The 24,472-nt window shown below is 47.2% G+C and overlaps 1 protein-coding gene across 7 annotated transcripts in view; it reads left to right on the top strand.

Moving 5' to 3' along the window:
* Nucleotides 1–24,472, top strand: part of Dysf (dysferlin) — a 201,702-nt gene that overhangs the window by 157,088 nt on the left and 20,142 nt on the right. For all 7 annotated transcript variants that reach the window (XM_059258091.1, XM_059258090.1, XM_059258087.1 and 4 more), the window contains 6 exons: nt 11,044–11,142; nt 17,100–17,228; nt 17,500–17,655; nt 20,390–20,481; nt 21,904–22,074; nt 23,574–23,716. In XM_059258091.1, the coding sequence (XP_059114074.1) occupies nt 11,044–11,142; nt 17,100–17,228; nt 17,500–17,655; nt 20,390–20,481; nt 21,904–22,074; nt 23,574–23,716 (790 nt within the window). The remainder of the gene's footprint in view (nt 1–11,043; nt 11,143–17,099; nt 17,229–17,499; nt 17,656–20,389; nt 20,482–21,903; nt 22,075–23,573; nt 23,717–24,472) is intronic.

Here is a 24,472-nt window from a genome sequence, read left to right as displayed (position 1 = left end):
GTTAACGTGATTTTTGCGTATGAAAATGCACACGGTAACTAGAAAGTGGGTTGACTTTGGCACAGAGAGAGCTCCCCCCAAATCCCTTTTAAATTGAATTTAAGATAGCTAATATTAGTGTCTGTAGTTTGATGGATGCTTCTGCAGTCCCGGGAAGGCCTTCAAAAATAGTTTTTCTCTTAAGTAGATTGCTGGAACTCTTGTTAAGCAAAACTGTCTCCACAAGCAGAACGAAGGTTAGGTAAGCTCCCACATCCCCTGGGCCCTTCTGGAACCACCACAGATTCCGAATTAGAGATGTTGCATTGCTCTCTTCACAGGGTTGAAGACTCATCTGGAATCTTCTTTCTTTCAGCCCACCGAGGAGATTCCATTCTCTCAGGCATTCTGCATGATCCCCTCAGGGTGCAAAGTTGTAGGCCAAGTGCTCAACTTAGACTTCTGAGTCTGGAAATGGCTAACAGCCCAGTTCCCTCAGGCCCCTCACCCATGTGTCCAGAAACCTGGTTTTCCTCAGGCCCTTCATGCATGTGGCCGGAAGCCCAACTTCTCCCAGGTCCCTCATCCATGTGGCCAACAGCCTGGTTCCCTCAGGTCCCTCACCCATGTGGCAGAAGCCTGGGTTTCACAAATGCCCCTCACCCACATGGGTCACATGTCTAAAAATAAAAATAAGCTAAAGGGTGGGAGGGGAGAGGGTATGTAGCAAGCCTGGGTTCCCTACGGGCCCTTACTTACGTGTGCAGCAAGTCCAGTTCCCTGTGATCTCATAAGCTATGGCTGGAAAAGCCCGGGTTCCCCAAAGGCACCCTGCTTGTATGGGCCCCTGTCTATAAGAGGCTGACAGATAATCAGGTCTGGTCTTTGCTGAAGGTCATGTGAGTGCATTCACTGGAATGCAATTTAGCACTCGAGCTAAAGGCCTTCCTTCTCTTGCCCTCTCCTGATCCAGCTTGAAGGCAGGGTGCATGGCATAGGGACCCTTCTACAGACAAGGAGGCTGGTATCCAGGGAGTGTTACCAAGAGTCTGGAAATGATTGACGTTTGCTGTGAGTGCGCAGAGTTCTTCTGAGTCATTGGTAGCGAGATTTGGGCATCTGTCTTTGTGGTTTTGAGGGTATCAAGTGGTTTAGTGTGCACAGGGTGAGGTAGGTTTGAGGTCATATCTGGACTGTGTCAGCCTGAGGACATATATGTTGCATGTGTGTTTGTGCTTGTGAGTCAGGAGCAAATTGTCCTCAGGTTTTCAGACCTCAGGAAATTGATATTCTGTCATCATTTGAGCTATGAAGATGTCACACCCGAGTTAGCAAAAATGAGTATCAACACCGAGGGTGTTGGCATTGTCAACAGGAACAGTTACCATGGTAACCAACACCAGGCTCAGGATATTTCTTAGACATCAATGCAGAGCCTCATAACACCCTGTTGTCCGGCTGACTGAAAATCATTTTTCTAAGAGAGGATTAGCTTTCTGTGTAGACTTAGATCTTCATTTAATTTCATAAACAGAAGCCCATTGCTTCTATATAATGACCTTCAGCTTAACTTTATAACCTTGGTGATGAATGATCTTGGCCAGCAGCTCTTCTCTTTGATTCAGCTGGATGTTCTGGGAAGAGAAGCTCTGTCCACGAGCTGTAGCAGGTTGCACAGGCCTGTCACCCCAGCCACTTGGGAGATTGAGATATCAGGATCCATAGTTTCAGACTAGCCTAGGCAACTTAGTGAGACCCTGTCTCAAAATAAGAATAAGCTAAAGAGGGTGTGTAATTCAGTAGTAGAGCACTTGCTTAGCATGTGCAAGGCTCTGGGTTCCACACCCTGTGTGTGTGTGTGTGTGTGTGTGTGTGTGTGTGTGTCTGCCCCTGACACCCCAGTTTCCACTTCAGACCTCACAAGAAGAGTTAGAATTTTCGCTACCAGTCTTGCTTTCCATGGTCATGAGAGGCATGAGGCACTGGGGTGATGATGTTTGGACCACACCATGCTGACTCGGGTCTTGGAGGGTCAGTGTGCCTGTAAGACTGACTGTCTTGCCCGGCTTTGTTTGCTCAACCACTGAATTTTGGCTGTTAGCTGGAATCCAAGAAGCTTCAGTCCATGCCTTGTTCAAACTGATTTTGCGGAATGGTGGAACGAAGAATGGCCTTGAACCTTGGGCATGGACGGCACAGTGGCAATGGCCCGATTTCTGGTTCAAGCTTCAGGTAACACTTTAGTAAACAGTCTTCCAGTTTCTTCCTCCTCTTTGCCATGGTCCAAGGTTGATGCTTAGCAATTGCCAGATGAGGTCAAGGACACGCTTGGCATTGGAGGCCACAGGACCAGTTTTGTGGGGGTGGAGACTCAGCTGCTGGGCACACCTGGCTAAGGTGAGCCTGGAAGGTTCACCTCAAGGCTGTACTAACTTATTCTGGAACTTCTTTGGCAGGTGAAATGGGCTTGAGACAACTCCCCCAGAAGCCAGGCTGGGGTAATGGCAGGAATGTTATTTTCAAGCCATATCCATGAGTGTGTTAAAAATATCACTTTATTTTCTGTAAGTCAACTTAATCTCCCGTTTGAGCTCTCATTTTTTCCTAATGGCAGAAAATCCCTGGTAATCTTAGGCATTTTAGGTTTAAACTTAGTCACTTTGGGCTTACTTTTCCCCTCCACACCCCAGAGTGGGGGGTGGTGGCTAAATTCTGGTTTGGCCTTCCTTAGTGTTATTTCTCCAGGGAAGGCAGCCTGGTTCCCGGTACTAGTCCACCCTGGCGTCTCTGGGCTCTGACTTGGGGACACACGGATCACATTGCACTTTCTGACATCTTCTCTTAGTCCCACATCTCCGGTCCTCTGTCCAGTCTTCTCTTCTGCTCTTTCCTCTTCCTTCCCAGGCCTCCTCCCTCCTCTCCTAATCTGCAGGCTTAGCTGTGGAGTGTGGAACACTAATGTCCCATGCCACTCTGAGGTCTACGGGAAGCGCCAAGGACTTTCTTTTATTATATCTGTGCAGCTTCCTGACCAGTGCCCTGGCACAGGTCCTCTGGACACTGGCTAGCGGTATACCGAATCCTGCGGTTCATGGAGGATGAATCCAGGGCAGAGTTAGGATGGCTTGCCCGAAACCACCACACCTCTCTGGTTCTTGCTTTTGTGGCCCCCAAATGTCCATCTTCTTATTCTCTGATGGAGAAGAACTGGCTGGACAAAATGGCTTTCTTAAGCCAATTACTCCAACTATTTTTTTGAGATAGGTCTCATAGATCCCAGGCTGGCCTCAGACTCACTATGGATAACTGAGGATAATCTTGAACTCCTGATCTTCATTCCTTTACCTTCCAGCTGCTGGGATTACAGGTGTGCACCACCACACCTGGTTTGTGCAGGGCTGGGATTACAGATGTGCACCACCACACCTGGTTTGTGCAGGGCTGGGGTTACAGGTGTGCACCACCACACCTGGTTTGTGCAGGGCTGGGGTTACAGGTGTGCACCACCACATCTGGTTTGTGCAGGGCTGGGATTACAGGTGTGTACCACCAAACCTGGTTTGTGCAGGGCTGGGGTTACAGGTGTGCACCACCACACCTAGTTTGTGCAGGGCCAGGGATCAAACCTAAAACTTCATATAGACTAGGCAAACATTCTGTCAACTGAGCCACATCCCCAGTCCCTTAAATACATAATTTGATGGCACATTATCTGTTCTTGGTATTTGGTACCAAAGACTGTCACTTGTTTCCCCTCCTCTGATGTCTAAGAATTCATATACTCATCAAATATCTCCTGAGATGCAGGCTAGTACCAGGAACTGATCTAAGAACTGACACTGGTCATGTGATCAAAGGTGTGGGACCCGGCCCTCACGGGAAGACACTCAACAATAAAGACTTAAATGAGGTCTAGCTAATGTCTGGTGGGGATTATTGCTGTATAGACAAAACAAGTTTGAGGAGGGTAGAGATTGCTGGGAAGGAAGCTGTAGTTTGAAACAGAGAGAATGGGAGAGAAAGGTTGAGAGTGCGTTGGAGGCAGACTTGCGGGAAAGGAAGTGGTCATGGATCCGTGTTGTAGAACATAATCCTTGGAGCAAATTGGATGCAGTCTTCATCAGATCAGCTTTGCCTGCCTACAAGAGGCCATCAGGATTGGAGCTGTTGACTGTTGGCATTTCCTCATTGAAGAGGGGTTGGGGAGGGTCAATGGACCTTCACCTGAGAGTCTGCTCCTCTCCATTTGGATGCAGTTCCGCCCTAATTACACAAATTCCTGGGGGGTCTTGGGAGGTGCGAGAGTATAGGGTGAAGGTTAGTTGAAGGGGAGCTACCTATGTGGCTATGAGGAAGCCATTATCTACGCTGAGTGAAGACTTTCCAGTGAGGCTGCTTGGAGGTCACCCATGCTTCTCTTACTCAAGCTCTTTAAACTCGCTGGTTCCTCAGGGTGAACTTTGGTGGAAACATACTTTGGTTTGTAGTTGGGATCTTATAAGGAGGTGGTAGGCATTGATGATTCCTCCCCTCAAGATGATAGAGGCCCTTCAAGAGAAAGGCAAGAGAATGTTAGACAAACTTGGGATCAGTATGGATGGAAGAGAGTGAGCTGGCAAGAGGGCAGAAGGTGGGAGACTGGGTACTGCAGGCTCTGGCCTCTGAGTCATATGAGGTTCTTGTAAAGGCTTTAGCTTAGTCCCAGTCAGGTGACAAGACATCAGAAGGCTTTGTACACAGACGGCCAGGATCCACTTACAGATTATAGGGCTGTGATGGTGTGAGTGGGTTTAGAGACAGGGCGGCAAGAGGAGAGAGATGGGAGGCCAGTTGAGACCAGTATCAGGGGACAGGGCTTGACCAGAGTAGCAGCGATGGGTAGGGGTGGGGAATGGCAGATTCAGAATGTGCTCTGGAGCTGAAACTGAGAATGGCTGAGGGCTGCACGTGGGGATGAGGAAGCAGAGTCTACAGCTGGTCTGCGCATCTGGAAGGAGGGGCTTCCAGTTCATTTATCGGAGGGAGGCTGTAGGAGGAGCCAGTGGCCTGCTGATAACTGGACCTGGCAGGGCATTAGAGAGGCTCATAGGCATACAGTGGCAGACATACACCAGGCAGCTGGGGTTTGGAGGAGTCATTTAGGCTGTCTACCACGAGACAAGTCAATGTCCACTTTATTTAAAGAGTAGGACTGGAGGGGGATTCCAAGAGAGGGTGCCTATAGAAGATAGGAGGGTTGGATAACTGATTTGGGCATACTCAGAGGACCTCAGAGTGAGTAGTGAATGTCAGCAGTGAAGGCTGAGAGGTGTGGCAGTGAGATGACAGGCAAGGGGACATGCATCAGGGACAGAGGAGGAGCTGCCGCTGGGTACTACTCCACTAGACTTTTGGAGGCATGAGTCATTAATGGCCATATAAATATGTTTGGGTAGATCAGAGAGAAGGACAAGACAAGAACCATAGACAAAGCTGGACGTGGAGCTCAGTGGGTAGAGCACTAGCCCAGCATGCACAGATCCCTGGGTTACATTCCAGGCTCTGTATAAGCCAGGCTTGATGGTACATAGCTGTAATCACACAGCACTTGGAAGGTAGAGGCAGGAGGATCAGGAGTTCCAGGTTATCTTCTGCTATATAGCAAGTGTAAGGCCAGCCTGCTAGACGTAGGACTTTGCCTCAAAACAACAACAGCAATAGCAACAAAAGATGTTCTTGTTAGGCAAAAACATCCCAGCACTGGGGAGGCAGAGGCAATTGGATATCTGTGAGTTCGCGATCAGCCTGGTCGATATAGCGAGTTTCAGGACAGCCAGGGCTACTCTGAGAGGTCCTATCTCAAACGAAACAAACAAATGAACAAAAAGTTGTTCTTAAGAAATATGAGTATAGCTGCTGGTGGTGGCAGTGCACACCTTTAATCCCAGCACTCAGGAAGCTGAGGCAGGCAGATCTCTGTGAGTTCGAGGCCAGCCTGGGCTACAAAGTGAGTTCCAGGAAAGGCACAAAGCTACACTAAGATCCACTTGCCTCTGCTTCCCGAGTGCTGGGATTAAAGGCGTGCGCCACCACTGCCCGGCTACCTACTTTTCTTGAGTGTGAGTTTCTAAGCTGGTGTTTGGTCATTTGTCCTTTTTTCTAATAGTTGTGTTGAGATGTTTGTGTTAGCAAAGCCCTTATTTAAGGTGTGCAGTTTGGCAGATGTCCCCCTGGGTGTTAAAAGAGTCGTGCAGTCATCCCCACCATCCATTTTAGAAGATTTTCCTGGCTGCAGGAAAGAGCACCTACTCCCTGCAGCCTCCAACCATCTCTAGCTCTACTTTGCTCTTGGTCTCCTTTCATATAAATGCAACTATGCAATATGTGTTCTTTTGTGATCGACTTCTTTTGCTTATCATGTTTTCGGGGTTCATCCAGGCTGTAGCATGTGGCCAAACGTTGTCCTGATAACATTCTTCAGAAGACCCAGGCGGGTCATGCCCCCCTGGTAGCCATTCTGAAAAAGGTTGCACTGAACTTCCAAGTACATGATTTTGGATCATTCCAATTTCTCTAAGATGTGTATGTATCAAGAGCAGAATGGGGGTCACAGGGAATGCACTGCTTGCCACTTTTCAGAATGGTCAGGGTGTTCCACAGTGTCCATCATGTTTTATGTTCTCACTGGCTTCTCCCACCACCCTGTAGATGGATTTCTAAATGGTCTTATTAAATAAAAAACACTGAGCCAAATATAGGGGCGAAAGCCTTAGAGATCAAGGAAATAGGAAAAGCCACCAGCCAACCTTACCTCACCAACTCTATAGCTTCTGAATGCGAGCTACTTCCTGTCTACCCACACCTTTATATGCCTTGCTTTTCTGCCCTCTCATTGGCTCTTAGCCCAGCCACCTCACTTCCTCATCACTGCCTGTCTATACAGACCTCTAGGTCTCTATGGTTGGTCCTGGGATTAAAGGCGTGTGTCACCACGCTTGGCTCTGTTCCCTAGTATGGCCTTGAACACACAGAGACCCTGCCTGCTAAGTGATTGGATTAAGGGCGTGTGCTACCTAACTTTGTTTACTTAAAACAGCTGGCCCTTTCCTCTTGATCTCCAGGCAAGCTTTATTTATCAAAGCACAAATAAAGTTATCACCACATTTCAGCACAAATAAAATATCACCACCACCCCCAGCTGACACTGTGTTCCCTGCCTCTCTGAGGACAGCCACCCTAGTGTGCTATCTGTTTCTGGTTGTGGTTTTGGTTTGCAGTGACCACCTTTTTATTTCTCATTGGCTGCTATGTATCTTCCCTGGAGCAATGTAATCTTAAGGCCATTGCCCACTTTCAAAGATTTATTTTTTTGTCTCATTGATGTATCTCTGTGTGAGTTTATGTGCACCATGTACATACAGGAATCCTTGGAGATCAGAAGAGGGTGCCAGATTCATTCCTGGAACTGGAGTTACAGGTGGTTCTGAGGGACCACATGAGTGCTGGGGTTTGAACCTGGGTCCTCTGCAAGAGCAGTATGAATTCTTAACTGATGAACCATCTCTCCAGCCCCCTTTGCCCACTTCTAAGTTGTATTTTAAAAGTTACAGAGTTGTGTGAGTTCTCTACGCATTCTAGATGCAGTTTCTTATCAGATGGATGATTTACAAACATTTTCCTCCCGTCCTTCCAACTGTTCTCTTCCCAGTCTTGGCAGTGTCTTTGGAAGCATGCTACTGGTTTTTTGTTTTTTGTTTTTTTTAACCTAAATTTGAAACAGTGCGTTTTTGGGGGAGGGGGCAGTGAGATGATCCAATGGGTAAAGCATTTGCTGTACACTGTTGGGGAACTAAGTTTGGTTTCTATAACCCGTGTATATAGATGCGGAAGGAGAGGACCAACGCAACAACATTGTCCTGAGATCTATTGCATGCATCCCTCCCCCCAAACACACACACTAATAAACACTTAAAAAGCACAACAAGCTAGTTTTACATAATACTCAATGAAAAATCAAAATTATTTGTGTGGTTCCTAAAAGCACATAACAAATAAAAATACTTATACTCTGTTCATTCAGAAGCAGTCACTATAAATTTTTTATGTTTACTCTTCATACTAAAACATTCATGTTTTATTATATTATTTTTAAAAGGTTTACTTATTTTTATTTTACGTGTTTGCCTGTATGTATGCATGTATACCACGTTTGCAGTGCCTGAGGAGGCCAGAAGAGGGAGTTGGATGCCCTGGAACTAGAGTTACCAATAGTTGTAAGCTAGGAAAAACCTGGGTCATTTTCAAGAGTGGCTACCACTCCTAGCTTTTGAACCATCTCTCCAGCCCCTCAAACTTCTTTTTTTCCCCTTGAGTCAGGGTCCCACTGGTGGAAATGCTCCTGCCTCAGCCTCTAGGGATGATAGGTGTGCACCAGCTTGCCTGGCCCATGATTCTTAGCCATCTCTGGCGAACCTTTCTCATGCTCTGCTATGACCTAGCTGGATCCCACCAGGTCTGTGCATTTGGAATTTTTGTCTCTGAATTCAGGAGTGAGGGTTATTCACATTCCCTCCCTCTGTCTCTTCTCTCTGTTTCTTTGTCAGGCTTTGTTTCCTAAACTGAATGAGAAAGTTTTTCATCTTTTTTTTTTTTTCTGTGCTGTGCACCAAATAATAATTTATTCTTTAAAGACTTGTAGAACTTTCTTCCAAACAAAAAGTCTCCTGGCTTGATAGTTCCCTTGGCAGGTATTTTTTGGAATTGCTTTCACTTTCAAGGCCAGAAATCTCTTCTTGTTTTCTATTATTTTTGCATTGATGTTGGCATTCATATTTTTCTAGAAAATTTCCTAGTTCATCCGGATTTTCCAGGATTTTGTCATGAATTTAGGCCTATTTTATTCTTCCCCATAGTGTCTTTTTATTTCATCTTTCTGTTGTCAATGTGTATCTACTCTTTGAAAATAGTTTGATATTTATCTTTTTGAGGGTAATTATCAACTATAATATTTCCCTTTCTGATAAGTTTATTTCCTTACAGTTTTACTTTAGATTTACATTTTATGTTTTACTTACTTTTTTTTTGCTTTATCTGTTCTCATAAATTATCAGGTTATTTCTTTTCATTTTTTCTGTATAAAAGTGAGAACATTTCAGATTGAGTTTTCCTGTACCTATGTGTCTGCGATCTGGGTGTCTTGAATCTAGTTCTGGTTTTCTCTGACTCAGTGGGGTTATAAGAACATGTCTTTAACTGTCTAACATCCTGGGATTTTCATTTTATTGTTTCTTATTAATTTTAAGCTTTATTGAATGGTCAGAGAGGTGACCACCATGAGTTTATTTCTTAGTTTTTATTGAGATTTACCTTTGGCTCTTTTCCCCCTAAGTGCTCCAAGGGTGCCAGAAACGAAGGTACATTTCCTGTTTTCAGTTTTCAAGAAGCCTTCTCTTTGGGTGTCATTGTTGATGGTTTTATTCTCCTCTGTCTCCTAGCACCGCCCCCCAGTGTGTGTGTATATTTAAAGACAGAGTGGTGTATAATATCTGTACCACAACTCTTGTGTTTCTGTCTTTTCTTTGTGTAAAGTATGCTGCTTGGCTGCCTGTCTTGCCTGACTTAACAAGTCAAAATTTTAAATACCTGGGCTGGGAAAGGAAATAAATGTTAGCAAGAGCCAAACAGCTGAACAGGGTTCCACATAGACCACTCCCACCTAAGTCTACGTGCCTGTCTCTGTGTTCCTGTACGTCCTATGTGTTTTCTGTGGGAGTACATGGATGATTCTGCACATTCATCTCCCTTGGATGTGACTGTAAACATCGTCTCATGTGCGCTGGTCTTCATGTGTGTTCAGTGAGCGTCTGCCCTCCAGCAGTTCTTTGCATTGCTTTAACCCATCTCAACCTGTTTTTTCTTTTGTGGCTGCAGAAGTTCTTCTGGGTAAGTGACAGCCTCATGCTGACACAAATTCTCTGCTGTTTGGGGTTCTCAGAGTGCTAGGACTACATTTCTAGGGTGGATAGGAACTCTGGGCACCTCTGGTACCCTCACTGCCTGCTTAGATTCCTTGACCTGGTTCATTCAAAAGCGGGAACTCAAAGGGTTTGACTTAGAGGAGGCTTAAGCATGCTCATGCTTATGACAGATACTCAGTTCACTATGTAGGCTGATGCAGCTTCTAGGAGATGTCTTACTCAGCCTTCAGTTATCATTTCAGAATGTTATCTATAGACATCTTGCTTTTAGCCTTCTCAGTGATATGGAGAGGCCTTAGCCTGAGGGCCATGCCCTGAGTAGGTTTCTGGGGCAAACTCTTCAGGGAGCTTGCTGATTTTCAAAGGGAGAGGCACATTCTAGGACACAACTGGGGAAGGGCTGAGGCAGGAGCTGAGCTGGAAGGTGTGGAGGGAGGTTTGTAGGGCAGGCAGTGGGTCCCTTCCAGTGACTATGACTGATGAAGGACAGAAAGGGAAGACTGAGTTGTCATAGCTTATGTCTACTCTCCTAGCTGCCTACACTTAACAACATCTTTTAAATAAAAGTCAGTTAACAAATGCTTGCTGATTTTTAGAGCTCTACCTTGATTCCACTTTGAGAAGTCTACATTCTGGTTCCCAGTTCAGAAAGCGGAGGGGTGGGCAGGTCCTTGAGCTTCCCCTGGGCTCTACCTTACCATACTTTCAGGCAATGCATTCTTGACATCCTCCCTGCAGAGAACCCTGCTTACTCCTTGGACCTCAGCCAATTTATCCCTGGGATGCTACATGCTACTGTGGTTATCCCTGCTTCACAGAAAGACAAGAAAGGCCTGAGAGCCTGGTGGGAACACAGGAACAGGGATGGAGCCATGCCTGAGCCTCAGCTGCTCAGCAACATTCAGGTGTTGCAGGCTTCCCCAGTCTGCACGGCTTTTGCCCCAAAGAGGCGGAGTTTCTGGCTCCCTGTTTTCCATGCCCCCCTAATCACTTGCAGGCAAGCCTTGGGACCCAGGTCAGCCTGAAGTCATAAGAGGAAAATTACCCTTCAGAAGGCCTTGATGGGCAGATGGTCTCCTAAACCCTCTCCTCCTTTCTCTTTGCTCAGGAGGAAGAGTTCATTGACTGGTGGAGCAAGTTCTTTGCCTCTGTCGGGGAGAGGGAAAAGTGTGGTTCCTACCTGGAGAAGGATTTTGACACCCTGAAGGTGAGACCGCTCTCCAGAATGCGTCCCCCAGTCCTCTAGCGGTTGTTAGATTCAGGGATGAGCAGTAGGGGGTTACAGTGGAAGACCAGAGGTGTTCTCATGTGTCTGAGTCTAATGAAAGGTCGCCCTACTTCAGAGCGTGGATTTGGAACAAGAACTCCACGTGGACAAGGGTGAGCGAGAAAGCGTTGGTGGGAGAGTGTTGACCATCCTGGAGTGATGGCTGTGGGGTGAGCTCTCGGGAGTGCTGGCCAGCATCTGTGGGGTTCTGGGGTTAATCCCTGGGAGCAAGGGATGAAAGAAAAATGGAACCGACCAGAAAGATGGCTGGGGGTAAAAGTGCTTTCCACCAAGGCTGACAATCCAAGCTTGATCCCCTGAACCTACATGGTAGAAGTCTATGTGTGCCATGGCATGAGTACTTGAGCGTGTGTACACACACTAAGTAAATAAATAAATAAATAAATAAAGAAAGAAAGAAAGAAAGAAAGAAAGAAAGAAAGAAGAAACTACTGAGAAAGGAGAAAATGTTGAAGCGTCTATAGGTGAAATAATGTTTAGGGTTTACTTTAAAATTCTCTCCCTAAAGAAAGAAGGAAAGTAAGGGTGGCCGGCCCTTCCACAGATTTTAAAAGTAAAGAATTATTAAAATTGTGAAATCCAATTAAGAATATAACTCTGACCCCAAACCTTTGACCCCTACAAGAGGCACCTTTGACCCCTACAAGAGGCACAGATGTTATCTAGCAAATATAATTAAGATGCTAAGTTTTATTTCTGTGAATAAAAACAGAGACGTGTCCTCCAATTTCTGGTATTTTGAGGAAATTCTACCAATACACTTTTTCAAGGTAGACTAGTTTTTAGAAAGATAACCAAAGACGACTCAAAAATTGTTCTCCAAGGTGTTACGTGGTTTCCATTGTCAGGTGGCCAACTGCATCCAAATGTCAGATATAATGTACGATTTTTAAGGTTAGGTATGCCTTAAATATGGCACAGGACCCCTGAAAATGATTTCTTATCTATCCGAGATGAGTACAATCAGATGACCTATGTTGTTTCTTCTGGACTCTAAATGATGGCTTGCACTTCACAGCCTCATCATGGTTAGGAGAGCAAGCACAGGACTCGGGCTAGGAGATGGGGGTGCTGTCAAGTGGCTGGACTAGGGAAAGTTTCAGCTAGCTGGAGTGCTGTGGGCTGTGTCCTCTGCCTCTGAAAGCCCTGGGTGGGGACTCTGCAGGAGGCAGTTTCACAAAGTGGCAGTGTTCCTCGGATCCACTGGATGCTGTCTGGTGTGCTGTACCTAGAGTCCTGGGTGTCCTGCCATGAAGCTGCAGGCGCCCAGCAGCGCCTCAGGCAGCAAGCGCTTCTGGCTTCCTGGCTGGGTGTGTGAAGTTGGGCAGACAGACAGAACTGTTTGCGTACCAGGAAGAAGGTTTGGCCAGTTAGGTCTGGCGTATGGTGCTATGGCCTTGCCAAGAAATGTGACAAGGCAGGCAAGAGTGAGGGTTGCTGCCAGGGTGGCCGGAGGCCCCAGCCCCTCGCTCCTCAGGAGGATGCCGGATGCGGAGCTGGCACTCGGCCTCCGGCTTGACCTCTCCAAGGAGGTCTCCAACAGCAGCCAAGCGAACAGAGGCTCTCCAGAACAAAGGCATCCAAACTATTTCTGGGTAAAACTAGACCTGGAAGGAATGCTGGTGCTTTAATATCAGTAAATGGAAGATGACCACCATTACCATCAAAACCAGCTTATAGTATGGTAGAGAGATGAATACAGGGAGAAAAAAATCACTTTGGAAATCACTAGCAAAGGAGGTAAAGGCAAGTTCATGGTCTAAATAGGAAAGTAAAGAAATTACAGGGCATAGCAACAATACATTAAAATCAGAAATCAGGAAAAATGCAGGAAAAGTGAAGAACATATTAACTTTCCTAATAAACAAGAATGGATCAGACTCTCTTGCTAAGTGATAAGGACTTCTGGACTGCATTCAAAGTCAAAATTTGCCAGGCGGTAGTGGCACAAGTCTTTAATCCCAGCACTCGGGAGGCAGAGGCAGGTGGATCTCTGTGAATTCAAGGCCAGTCTGGTCTACAGAGGGAGATCCAGGACAGCTAGGGCTGTTACACAGAGAAACTCTGTCTTGAAAAAAAAGTCAAAATTCATTTCACTCTTCTTAAAAGACACTTAAAAAATAATAGAATGGCTGGGGGAAAGAGCATTTCAGGAGGCAATATTTCTATACTATCTTGGGAGACATAATCAGGATAAGTATAAAGAAAGAGGAATCAGGTAGAATTTAAAGTAAAAAACAAAGAACAAAATAGTGGTTTTCTTTCTTTTATAAAAGATGTACTTCCCAAATAAAGACTCCCAAAGCCTTGAAATACTTAGAGCAAAAATAGTTAGGAATATATAAACGTACATCTTACAAAGTAGCATCTCAAAATAGCAGAGATTAAAGTTGAAGAGGAAATTTTAATATACCACCTCTTTGACCAAACAGACAGTAAATAATAGTAAATAAAAGAACCAAACTACAAGCTAAGGCTTTTTTTTTAAGTCACAGCTAGTTACATTGCAGCTTAATAAAATGCTAAATTTGTAGCCTTGAAACAGGCAACAAAAATAATTTGAAAATGGAAGACAAAAGTAATACAAAATAAAGAATACATTTTCTACCTAATGCTCAGAGAACATTTACAAAACCTGATCACAAATTAGGTTAGTAATAAATAAGTTACTCAAGACAGAAATCAGTCAGGACATATTAAAATGCAATAAATTGAGAAATTAATAAGTTTAAACAAAAAGCCCATCCAGTTGGAAATTTACAAAGTATTTCATTCGGACTCCCAGCATGAACATGCCTGCATAAGTCAGCATTTTCCCCCTTTTTCCTTGGAAATTATTCAAACCCACAAAATCCATTTTTCAGAAAAGCTGGAAACAAATAAAAGCCGCAGACTCCAAAATATAAGTAAGGGCTGCTCAAGGACAACTGAGATTGGGCAGGGGCCGTGGGACATGAAGGATGATGGCAGCTCATGGGGACAGGGGCTCTCATACACCCCTGTGAAAGTGTACTTCCAAATGGGAGAATGTGGTAACTGTGTCAGATGTGGGGTGGATGCATGGGGGTCCATTGCTGTTTCTCTTTACTTTCCTATAGTTGGAAATTTTCATAATAGTTTCAAAATGAAATGCTTGCAACATGAAGTAGGAAGTATGCCCTTTATTTCCAAAGCTGCAGGGGCTTTGAAGGCAGGTCAAGCTGACTGCTGAAGCCTAGACCTGGTTTAATTCAAAGGAGCTGGGAAGGTGGAGCGGCATGGAGGGGCCATGTCTGTAGGAGGTTTTGTGTCTCCGTGGTGGGAAGGAAGGGAATAGCCAGGCTAGGGGAAGCCAACTCATTTAGTGGTTAGTAAATGTAATTGCATAGCATTAATTCAAAACTCCAAAGTGGAGAAATGAAGAGAAAGTAGAAATCAAACCAATAAAGGAGGACATGTGCCTACCAGAACTGTTTTACCAAGCACAGGAGAAGGAATGTTTTGCTGTGAACTTTGTAGAAAGGAAACTTCAGAATGTGAAGCATGAAGGAAGGAACTCAAGAATGGACAAGGTCCATGAACTGGAAGGACTCTGGCAAGAGAGAAAGCATAATCTTGAGTGGTGGACAGGGCAGAATGGCCAGATGGAAAACACAGTTGGGACATAGAGGGTAGAGGTGGTAATCAGGACAAAAAGAAAATGGGGAGAAAAATTTCCGAGGCATAAAGAGAAAGTGGCAGGTGTAGAAGCCAGGAGCAGGAGACCAGACCCTGCTCTAATCAGAGGATGACACCCCAAACAGTGAAATTAAATAGAGAAACGCGTAATTGTTTAATCAGATTTCACTGTTGTGAAAGGATGCTTGAATATACGGCTTGAAAAGTCCAGTGTGAGTGAGGACAGTTGACCCAGATTGACCCAGTGGCCAACCTCAGACATAGCCTAGAATAGGACACATATACTTCAAAGGTGAAAAAGGAATTCTTTGGGTAGTCATACCTATTGTTCCCACTCCCCTTAAAATACCAAAGCTATTTAAAATAGAAAATAAATCAAGGTGTCTTCAGTTTCACTGACTATAAAAATCCAGAGACCCTGAAACAGCACACATAGGGTTGTCAGTGACACAGTGACAGGATTTGAGCATCAGCCATACTGCCTGACAAGCACTCAGGCAACGGCCTGCTCGTTAGGAGGTTTAGCACTTCCCAAAGTTGTTCCTGGGACCAACAAACTGGGACTTGGAAAGAGCGCAGCAGAGGGACTAGTTGTGACCACACTGTCCTTGGCACCCAGGTGAACAAGTGGGAGGGTCAGGGTAACCAGACCACGGAAACATCGTTCTTATTGAAGATGTAGCAGTGTAATAATGATAAACGTTAGGTGGAGAAGGAGGAAAGGTGAGATGCACAATAAGAACACTAGCTGTAGAATAATGGAGTCGGCAGCTCTTTTCTCAAGTTGATAAGTTATGTGTATAAGTAGAGTCTAAGCAAATAGTGTCAGGTAAACACCGAGGAGGAGAAACTGGGTGATGGGGGTGAGGAAGAAGAAGAGGAGAGGAACAGGGATGGAGAGGGAGAACAGACTGTGGAAAGAATTTTAGGAAAACAAATATGAAACTAGAAACTTACCTGACTATGTAAATATAAAATATATGTAAACCTTAGACCCAAGCTATCTCCCCTATCAGTATATGTAGCGCCACTCACTCATTACAACATCCCCTTCCTCTGCCGCTGCCCCCACACCACTTCTTCCTTGTATAGCCCTTGCTGGCCTGGAACTCACTATGTGGACCAAGCTGGCCTGAAACTCACAAAGATCCACCTGCCTCTCTGTCTCCTGAGTTCTGGGATTAAAGGTGTGGGCCCCCATGCCTGGCCTTATTGCAACATTTTACATCAGATCTTGAATGGACATCTAACTACAATAGATAGATTCAAGGTAGAAAAGCTGACCATGTACCAGGTTGTGAAGAAAGCCTTGATGAGTTTTTAAGAGGCAATGCCACATGTACCACTTTCTGGCCATAAAGCTTTAAAACTAAAAATTAATAACAAGATCAAAAATCCCCATAGCCTCCTTTACCTGGAGAATTCAAAATAAATCATATTGTTAAACACTTTTGGGGGGCACAGGAACTTATGTGCCCTAGGCTGTCCTCAGATTCACCATGTAGTGAGGATGACTGTGAGCTTCTGATCCTACAGTGCCTGAGTACGGGGATCACAAGCATAAACCACCACACTCCCCTTCACACTTCAAAAAAAAAAAAAGTTTTGAGAAGAAGAGGAAACAAACCCAAACTATTGAATATTAAGGAGACAGCCATAAAACGTTAGGCCTTGAACTTTACTTAGGTAAGGTAGCATTCAGAGCCATTTTTAGCCTTAAGAACTCATGTTAATTATAAGAGATTAGAAACCAATTAAACAGCCAATCTGAGATCAAATAATTAAAATAAAGTGAATTCTAGACTATATGAGGATTATGACTGACTCTTCACACAGAAGGTTAACTTTTCATTTGTTTCTAATCTTAATCCCTTAAAATGTGTCACTTCTGTGAGTCTCGGGTAACTTGAAAATTTGATTAAGCTGAAACTCTACATCCTAATAGACTAACAAGCACCTTCCCTCCTCTGCCTTCCTGGTTTCTTTCCATTTCTTTCTCTCCTTTTTCCTCCTTGGCTTCCCCTCCTCCACCCTCCAACCCCACCCTCCTGTTTGCTCTTGTTCCTCTGTTAACTTTTGACCCTGTCCAACGCCTGTCTTCTCTTCTGTCTCTTCTCTTCCTTCACTCACACTGCCTGCTTGCCTTCCTTTCCGGTTTCTTCCCTTTCTGGCCCCGAATTTCTTGCTCTTGAGTCTTTTCTCATCCCGGCTGGCGACAGGTCTATGACACACCGTTAGAGAATGTGGAGGCTTTTGAAGGCCTGTCGGACTTTTGTAATACCTTCAAGCTTTACCGGGGCAAGACTCAGGAGGAGGCAGAAGACCCGTCTGTCATCGGGGAATTTAAGGTCTGTCCCTGGCTTTGCCTAAGATTGGGAGGTTGCAGCAATAAATGAGTGGGGGAGAAGTAGTGGCCACTGTGGTCATGGTGCTGCTGCTGGTGTCCTTGGGGGTGACCTTGTGGCTGATGCAGGATTGGATAGTGGTGTGGGGTAGTTTGGGGCTTGGCTCCATGGTCTCCATGGTGACGGTGCTCAGAAATGAGAGTAATGGTCCTGTTGCTTACTGTATTATTGACAATGATGACAAAAATGAAAATCAAGTCCCCATTTCTTTTAGGGTCTCTTCAAAATTTATCCCCTCCCAGAAGATCCAGCCATCCCGGTACCCCCGAGACAATTCCACCAGCTGGCTGCCCAGGGCCCCCAGGAATGCTTGGTCCGTATTTACATCGTACGAGCATTTGGCTTACAACCCAAGGATCCCAATGGCAAGGTAACATTCTTGGGGCCCTTGGTCCCTTGAGAACAATAGCAAGCTTGACCTGAGGAAGGCAGACAGAATTTCTGTCCCAGGAAGGCCACAGTGAACCAGGAAACCCAAAGACACTTGCAGAGCTGAACGGGAGCCGAGGGATCTTTGTGAGGAGCAACCCCAAGCGGTCAGGGAGGCTAGAGTCTGTTTGGAGCTCTGGAAGAATGGGGAAACCTTGAAGGAAGGAAAAGGACCCTGTGGACACAGGAACACTGGGAGGCCAGGAGGGACAGGAAGTTGGATTTTTTTTTTTTTTGGTTTTTTTTTTTTTTTTTTTTTTTTTTTGGTTTTTTGGTTTTTCGAGACAGGGTTTCTCTGTGTAGCTTTGCGCCTTTCCTGGAACTCACTTGGTAGCCCAGGCCGGCCTCGAACTCACAGAGATCCGCCTGGCTCTGCCTCCCGAGTGCTGGGATTAAAGGCGTGCGCCACCACTGCCCGGCGGAAGTTGGATTTTAAGGGTGGCTGGAACACAGGTGAAGGCTTGAAAGCCGACTGCTCAGTTCACAGGTAGAACCGGGCTCTGGCCTGTGGTAAAGTGGGCAGAGGTTCGGGCTGAATCTGGTGAGGTTTTAGTGCTCGGAGGGAAGGAGCCCAGGGAGGGAGGCACAGGATTGGTGACTTCCGTGGGCCATGGGGCTGGAGGCCCAGGAAAACCAGGAAGGCTTGTTCTGCCAATGTTGACGCTCTGTGCATCACAAGCTGTTGGTACTGACTTTGTAAAAGTTATTTTTATTATTATTTTATGTGTATAAGTATTTGTGCATCCATCCATCTATCTATCATCTATCTATCTATCTATCTATCTATCTATCTATCTATCTACCTATCTATCTATCTATCTATCTATCCTCTATCTATCTTTCTATCTATCTATCTATCTATCTATCTATCTATCTGTCATCTATCTATCTATCTATCTATCTATCTATCTATCTATCTGTCTATCATCTATCAATCATTTATCTATCTATCTATCTGTCATCTATCTATCTATCTATCTATCTATCTATCTATCTATCTATCTATCTATCTATCATCTATCTATCATCTATCTGTGTAGCACATATGTGCCTGGTGTCTGCAGAGGCCAGAAGAGTGCATCATTGGATCCTCTGGAACTGGAGTTAGAGACAGTTGTGAGATGCCACGTGGGTGCTGGGAATAGAATTTGGGTCCTCTGGAAGAGCAGCCAGTTTTTAACCTCTGAGCCATCTCTCCAACTCACAAAATACCACAACAAAATATCATTTCTCTGGATTACTGAGTTTTTAGATCTTCCCTTAAATTTCATGTCTGAAGCAAGAGACAGAGCTAAGTCCTGGCCGGAGATGGAGGAGGGAGGGCTGAAGGAGAGGAGCTGGTGGAGAGAGAAGAACTGGAAAGAGAGAGAACAGCAAGGCAGGAGTGGGCGCTTGGAGTTTAGAGGTTCAAGCCTCAGTTCCTTCCTTGTCCTCTTAGATGGGTTCAGGCTCCAGTGTGTGTCCTTAAGGTTGGGGCAGAAGCCTGGTTTCCAATCCCCACAGCCTTGCCTTTCAAAGACGAGAAGTCAGCACTCTGGCCTGGGCAGCACGGATGGCCTCCAGGATACGGCTGTCACCCTGGCTTGTAGTCTTCAAGGCTTCCCGGCACTGCGCTGGCCTTTGCTCTTCTCTCTCGTCATATTCCCGCAGGATGGTGCCAAGTCTGCTGCTGCTTAGAGGTAGCGTCCAGAAGACAGGCCCAGGCTGTTCTTGTGGACAAAATGTGGCCCTGTCTGTCTCATTCCATCTTTGGAAACAGGCCACTTGAAAATAGAGAGAACCCCAAGCTGGCCTAGGAATATATGGTCATGTGTGTGTGAGGGTTGGGGTCTAACCACACCTACCTCTTCCCATGTGCCAGTGGGTCAGGAGTATAGGACACTCACCCTTTCCACTGCTAGGTGTGAGAGGCTAGAAGACCTGTCTGGCCATAGGGGGGACAGGGTGAGGTATGTCATGGTGAGGTGATGTGGTATGGTACAGTGTAATGTGGTGAGGTGTGGTATGCTGTGGTGTGATGCAATGTGGCATGGTATGGTGTGGTATGGTATGACGTGACAGAGTATAGTATGGTATGGCATGGTATGGTGTAGTATAATGGTGTGGTAAGGTGTGGTATGTATGCTGTGGTGTGGTGCAGTGTAGTGTGATGTGGTATGGTACGATGTGATAAGGTATGGTATGGTGTGGTGTGGTGGGTCTGACATGGTGTGTATGGTATAGTGTATTGTGCTGTAGTGTGGTAAGGTGCAGAATGGTGTGGTGTGGTGTGGTGTGGTAAGATGTGGTGTGTTATAATATAGTGTGGCATGGTATGTTGTGATGTGTTACAGTACAGTGTGGCATAGTAGGCTGTGATGTGTTACAGTATGGTGTGGCATGGTATGCTGTGGTGTGTTATAGTATGATGTGGTATGTATGCTGTGGTGTGGTGCAGTGTAGTGTGATGTGGTATGGTACGATGTGATAAGGTATGGTATGGCGTGGTGTGGTAGGTCTGACATGGTATAGTATAGTGTATTGTGGTGTGGTGTGGTGTGGTGTCATGTGGAGGATGGGCCCCGGGCCGGACAGGACACTATCTGCATCACAGCTCTCTGATGGCCATTGGAAGCCAGAAGCCCCAAAGACACTTTGACCCAGTGATTTTATTTGTTCATTTCTGTGTCTTCCAGTGTGACCCTTACATCAAGATCTCCATAGGGAAGAAATCAGTGAGTGACCAGGATAACTACATCCCTTGCACCCTGGAGCCCGTATTTGGAAAGTAAGTGGGAAGTGGCTTGGGTTTGGGGTAGAGGGGCTGGCATGGAAAACACACAGTTCAGTGGGCAGATGTGACTGCCACTTAGGAAGTCTTTGTCTCGTGGAGCAGAGCCTTTATTATGGATCTTTTATGTCTGCAAGCGCATGCTCAAACCTTGTCAGGAGCTCATGGATAAGCACAGAGACAGTCACCTCAAAGACCAGAGACTGCATGAGTACTCAGAAGGTGCATTTCTTACAGACTGGAGTTCCCATATACCCTTCCCCCAGTTCCTCATTAGCAGCTTACCTGACTGGTACCTTTGCCTAAATGAGGATGTTGTCGCTGGTATGTTATGATTAGCCAGGAGTCTTTATGAGGGCTCACTGGTTGTCCACCAGTGTCCCTTACTGTCCCTGTCCATTGCAAATGCCAAGTTACCAGCAGTTATTCTTTTAGTGCCCACATGCTTTTATGGTAGTCAGCTAGGGGATGAAGGGTAGACCCAAGACAGCCAGGGCATGAGCAACTCTAAGGCAAGAGGAGAGGGCTGAGCGCTGCGGCACGTGGCTGGCTCCCGGGGGCCCCAGCAAGAGGAGAGGGCTGAGCGCTGCGGCATGTGGCTGGCTCCTGGGGGCCCGAGTTGCAGTTTGCTCATAAGTGTTCTGAGGTGGGGGAGGCCCATGGCTGTTTCTCTAGCACCTGTGGAATCCTGGTCTTCCCATGCAGCATCCATGCTGGCATCTGTTGGCTCAGTTGAAGTCACTCTGGCTGCAGCTTTTGGAGAGACAGCCCCAGAGCCAGCGAGCAGTAGTTTGCTGCCATGCTTAGGAGAGGATGGGGGGTGGAGAGAAGGGGTTTCATGAGCTCTGGCACCTGGCACAGGGGTAGTGGTTATGTGGTGTGTGTGTGTGTGTGTGTGTGTGTGTGTGTGTGTGTGTGTATGTGTGTGTGTGTGCGCGCGCGCATAGACTTCACAGGAGCTCCCTCCCAAGAGCCATTTCCATTCCATCTTGGAAGTTGGTGTACAGCCCCGGGAGTCCTGAAAGTAGGTTCTGGGAATGCCCTCCGTTACAGAGTTTCCCATCTCTGTCTCCTGGCGCCACAGAGAAACACAGGTGTCAGTGTTGTGTTCCATCTCATTCATCTATTCATTATGGGGTGCATGAACCAAGCAGCCAGCTCAGTTTAGGAAAACCTGACACACATGAACACATGCACACACACATGTGCACACACACACACGTGCACATGCACACACAAAGGCACAGAGACATGCCAAGTACAGCTGCACTATGGGTGGCGTGTTCTAGAAGTGACGGGAGACCTGAGGGGGGAACCCCTAGGATGGTTTTCAGTCTTCTGCTCTTAGCCCCTTGACTCCCCCACACTGGGTGGATGCCTCCGGGTTTGCAGTGTCTGACTCTGCCGGCTCTCCTGCAGGATGTTCGAGCTCACCTGCACCCTGCCTCTGGAGAAGGACCTGAGGATCACACTCTATGACTATGACCTCCTCTCCAAGGACGAGAAGATTGGGGAGACAGTCATCGACCTGGAGAACAGGCTGCTGTCCAAGTTTGGAGCTCGCTGTGGGCTCCCACAGACCTACTGTGTGTAAGTGCCCAGGGCTGGCTGTGGGCTCCCACAGACCTACTGTGTGTAAGTGCTCAAGGCTGGCTGTGGGCCCCCACAGATCTGCTGTGTGTAAGTGCCCAAGGCTGGCTGTGGGCTCCCACAGACCTACTGTGTGTAAGTGCCCAAGGCTGGCTGTGGGCTCCCACAGACCTACTGTGTGTAAGTATCCTAGGCTGGCTGTGGGCTCCCACAGACCTACTGTGTGTAAGTGGCCAAGGCTGGCTGTGGGCTCCCACAGACCTACTGTGTGTAAGTGGCCAAGGCTGGCTGTGGGCTCCCACAGACCTACTGTGTGTAAGTGCTCAAGGCTGGCTGTGGGCCCCCACAGACCTGCTGTGTGTAAGTGCCCAGGGCTGGCTATGGGCTCCCACAGACCTACTGTGTGTAAGTGCTCAAGGCTGGCTGTGGGCCCCCACAGATCTGCTGTGTGTAAGTGCCCTAGGCTGGCTGTGGGCTCCCACAGACCTACTGTGTGTAAGTGCCCAAGGCTGGCTGTGGGCTCCCACAGACCTACTGTGTGTAAGTATCCTAGGCTGGCTGTGGGCTCCCACAGACCTACTGTGTGTAAGTGGCCAAGGCTGGCTGTGGGCCCCCACAGACCTACTGTGTGTAAGTGCCCAGGGCTGGCTGTGGGCTCCCACAGACCTACTGTGTGTAAGTGGCCAAGGCTGGCTGTGGGCTCCCACAGACCTACTGTGTGTAAGTGGCCAAGGCTGGCTGTGGGCTCCCACAGACCTACTGTGTGTAAGTGGCCAAGGCTGGCTGTGGGCTCCCACAGACCTACTGTGTGTAAGTGCCCTAGGCTGGCTGTGGGCTCCCACAGACCTACTGTGTGTAAGTGGCCAAGCCTGATTCTTACTTAGTGCAAGGTGCCAGCCCAGGTGTTCTCTCCTTGAACCCAACTGCTCCCACCCCACAGACGTGGAAACAGAGGCTTGTAACTGGCAAGATTAGAATTTGAATCAGTGTATGCAGCCTTTCAGTATAGCCCTGGCTGTCCAGGGACACCCTCTGTAGACCAAGCTATCCTTAGACTCGGAGGTCCACCTGCCTGTGCCTTCTGAGTGCTGAGATTAAAGGCATGTGCCACTAATACCCGGCTCCAGTGTCCTGTGACACACACCAAGGTCTGCAGGGGACTGGGTGCCCGGAAGGAGAGAGGGAGGGATGATGGAGAGAAGGAAAGGAGAAGATAGTATGAAGGAGCTTCAGCTGGTTCTGAGGGAGTTCTGTGACTGGCAGGGGCCTTTGTGTGTGGCATTTGAGTTCCAGTTTCATGAGCGCTTCAGTCAGTCCTTTGCTCTTTGGGCCTCTGTTTCCCCACCTGTGAGATGGGGACGCTGAGCTATGCAGAAGGGGCATGCGCTGTGACGGTGAAGGGCAGGCAATGCCGTGTGAGCGTGGGGTACACAGGCTACTGAGGGCACCCCCTCTGTGTTCTCGGAGGGTCTCATCTTCGTCCTGTTCTTGGGCTTCAGCTCTGGACCAAACCAGTGGAGAGACCAGCTCCGCCCCTCACAACTCCTCCAGCTCTTCTGCCAGCAGCACAGGGTCAAGGCCCCCGTGTACCGGACAAACCGAGTGACATTTCAGGATAAGGAATACACCATTGAGGAGATAGGTGAGCTGCCCTGTTGTCCCAGCCATAGTGGGCTTTTTGTCTCATCGGAAAGGCCCAGGTGGACACACACCACATCAGCAGAGTAAAGGAGTACTGGGTTGTAGGTCAGAGGTCAAGGTGGAGCCACGCCAGATCTCTGTCCAGAACCATGGTGAAGTCGTCGGAGGGTATCTGGGTTAGCCTTGATTGCCAACTTGGCATGGCCTGGAGTAATCTGAGAGGAGCCTTGATTGAGGAATTGTCTAGATCGGGTTGATCTGTGGCCATGTCTGTGAGAGATTGTCTTGGTTGATGGGGGAGGGCTCAGCCCACTGTGGGCAGCACCATCTCTAGGTAGGTGGACCTGGGCTGTGGAAAAAAGCAAGCTGAGCACGAGCGGGTGAGTGAGCCAGTAAGCAGCGTTCCTCTGGTTCTTCAGCCCTGTGCTGACTGCCCCTCAATGACAGAATATAACCCGGAAGTGTAAGCCAAGTCAGTCCTTCCCTCCTCTAAGCTGCTTTGGGCCAGAGTGTTTTATCACCAGAAAAGAAAGCAAACTCGAACAGAAGGCGGGATTTCAGGCAAGTGTGTGGGCAGGACTGAGGTCGGGCAGAATCTGTCTCCTTTTGGTGGTCAGACTTTAGTCAGAGCTTGTGGTACATGCGCTTCTGAGGAGCTCTTGCTACTGAGTTGTGCTAGCCTGCTTGTTTGACCTTGGTGAACATTTCCAAGCCCCTACACCTAAGCATCCGCGGGCAGCCCACAGGCCTTGCCACA

This window comes from Peromyscus eremicus, chromosome 3 (genome assembly GCF_949786415.1).
Source record: "Peromyscus eremicus chromosome 3, PerEre_H2_v1, whole genome shotgun sequence".
Classification (NCBI taxonomy): Eukaryota; Metazoa; Chordata; class Mammalia; order Rodentia; family Cricetidae; genus Peromyscus; species Peromyscus eremicus.
The sequence above is the reverse complement of the archived record's forward strand: the minus strand, read 5'-3'. Positions and strand labels throughout refer to the sequence as shown.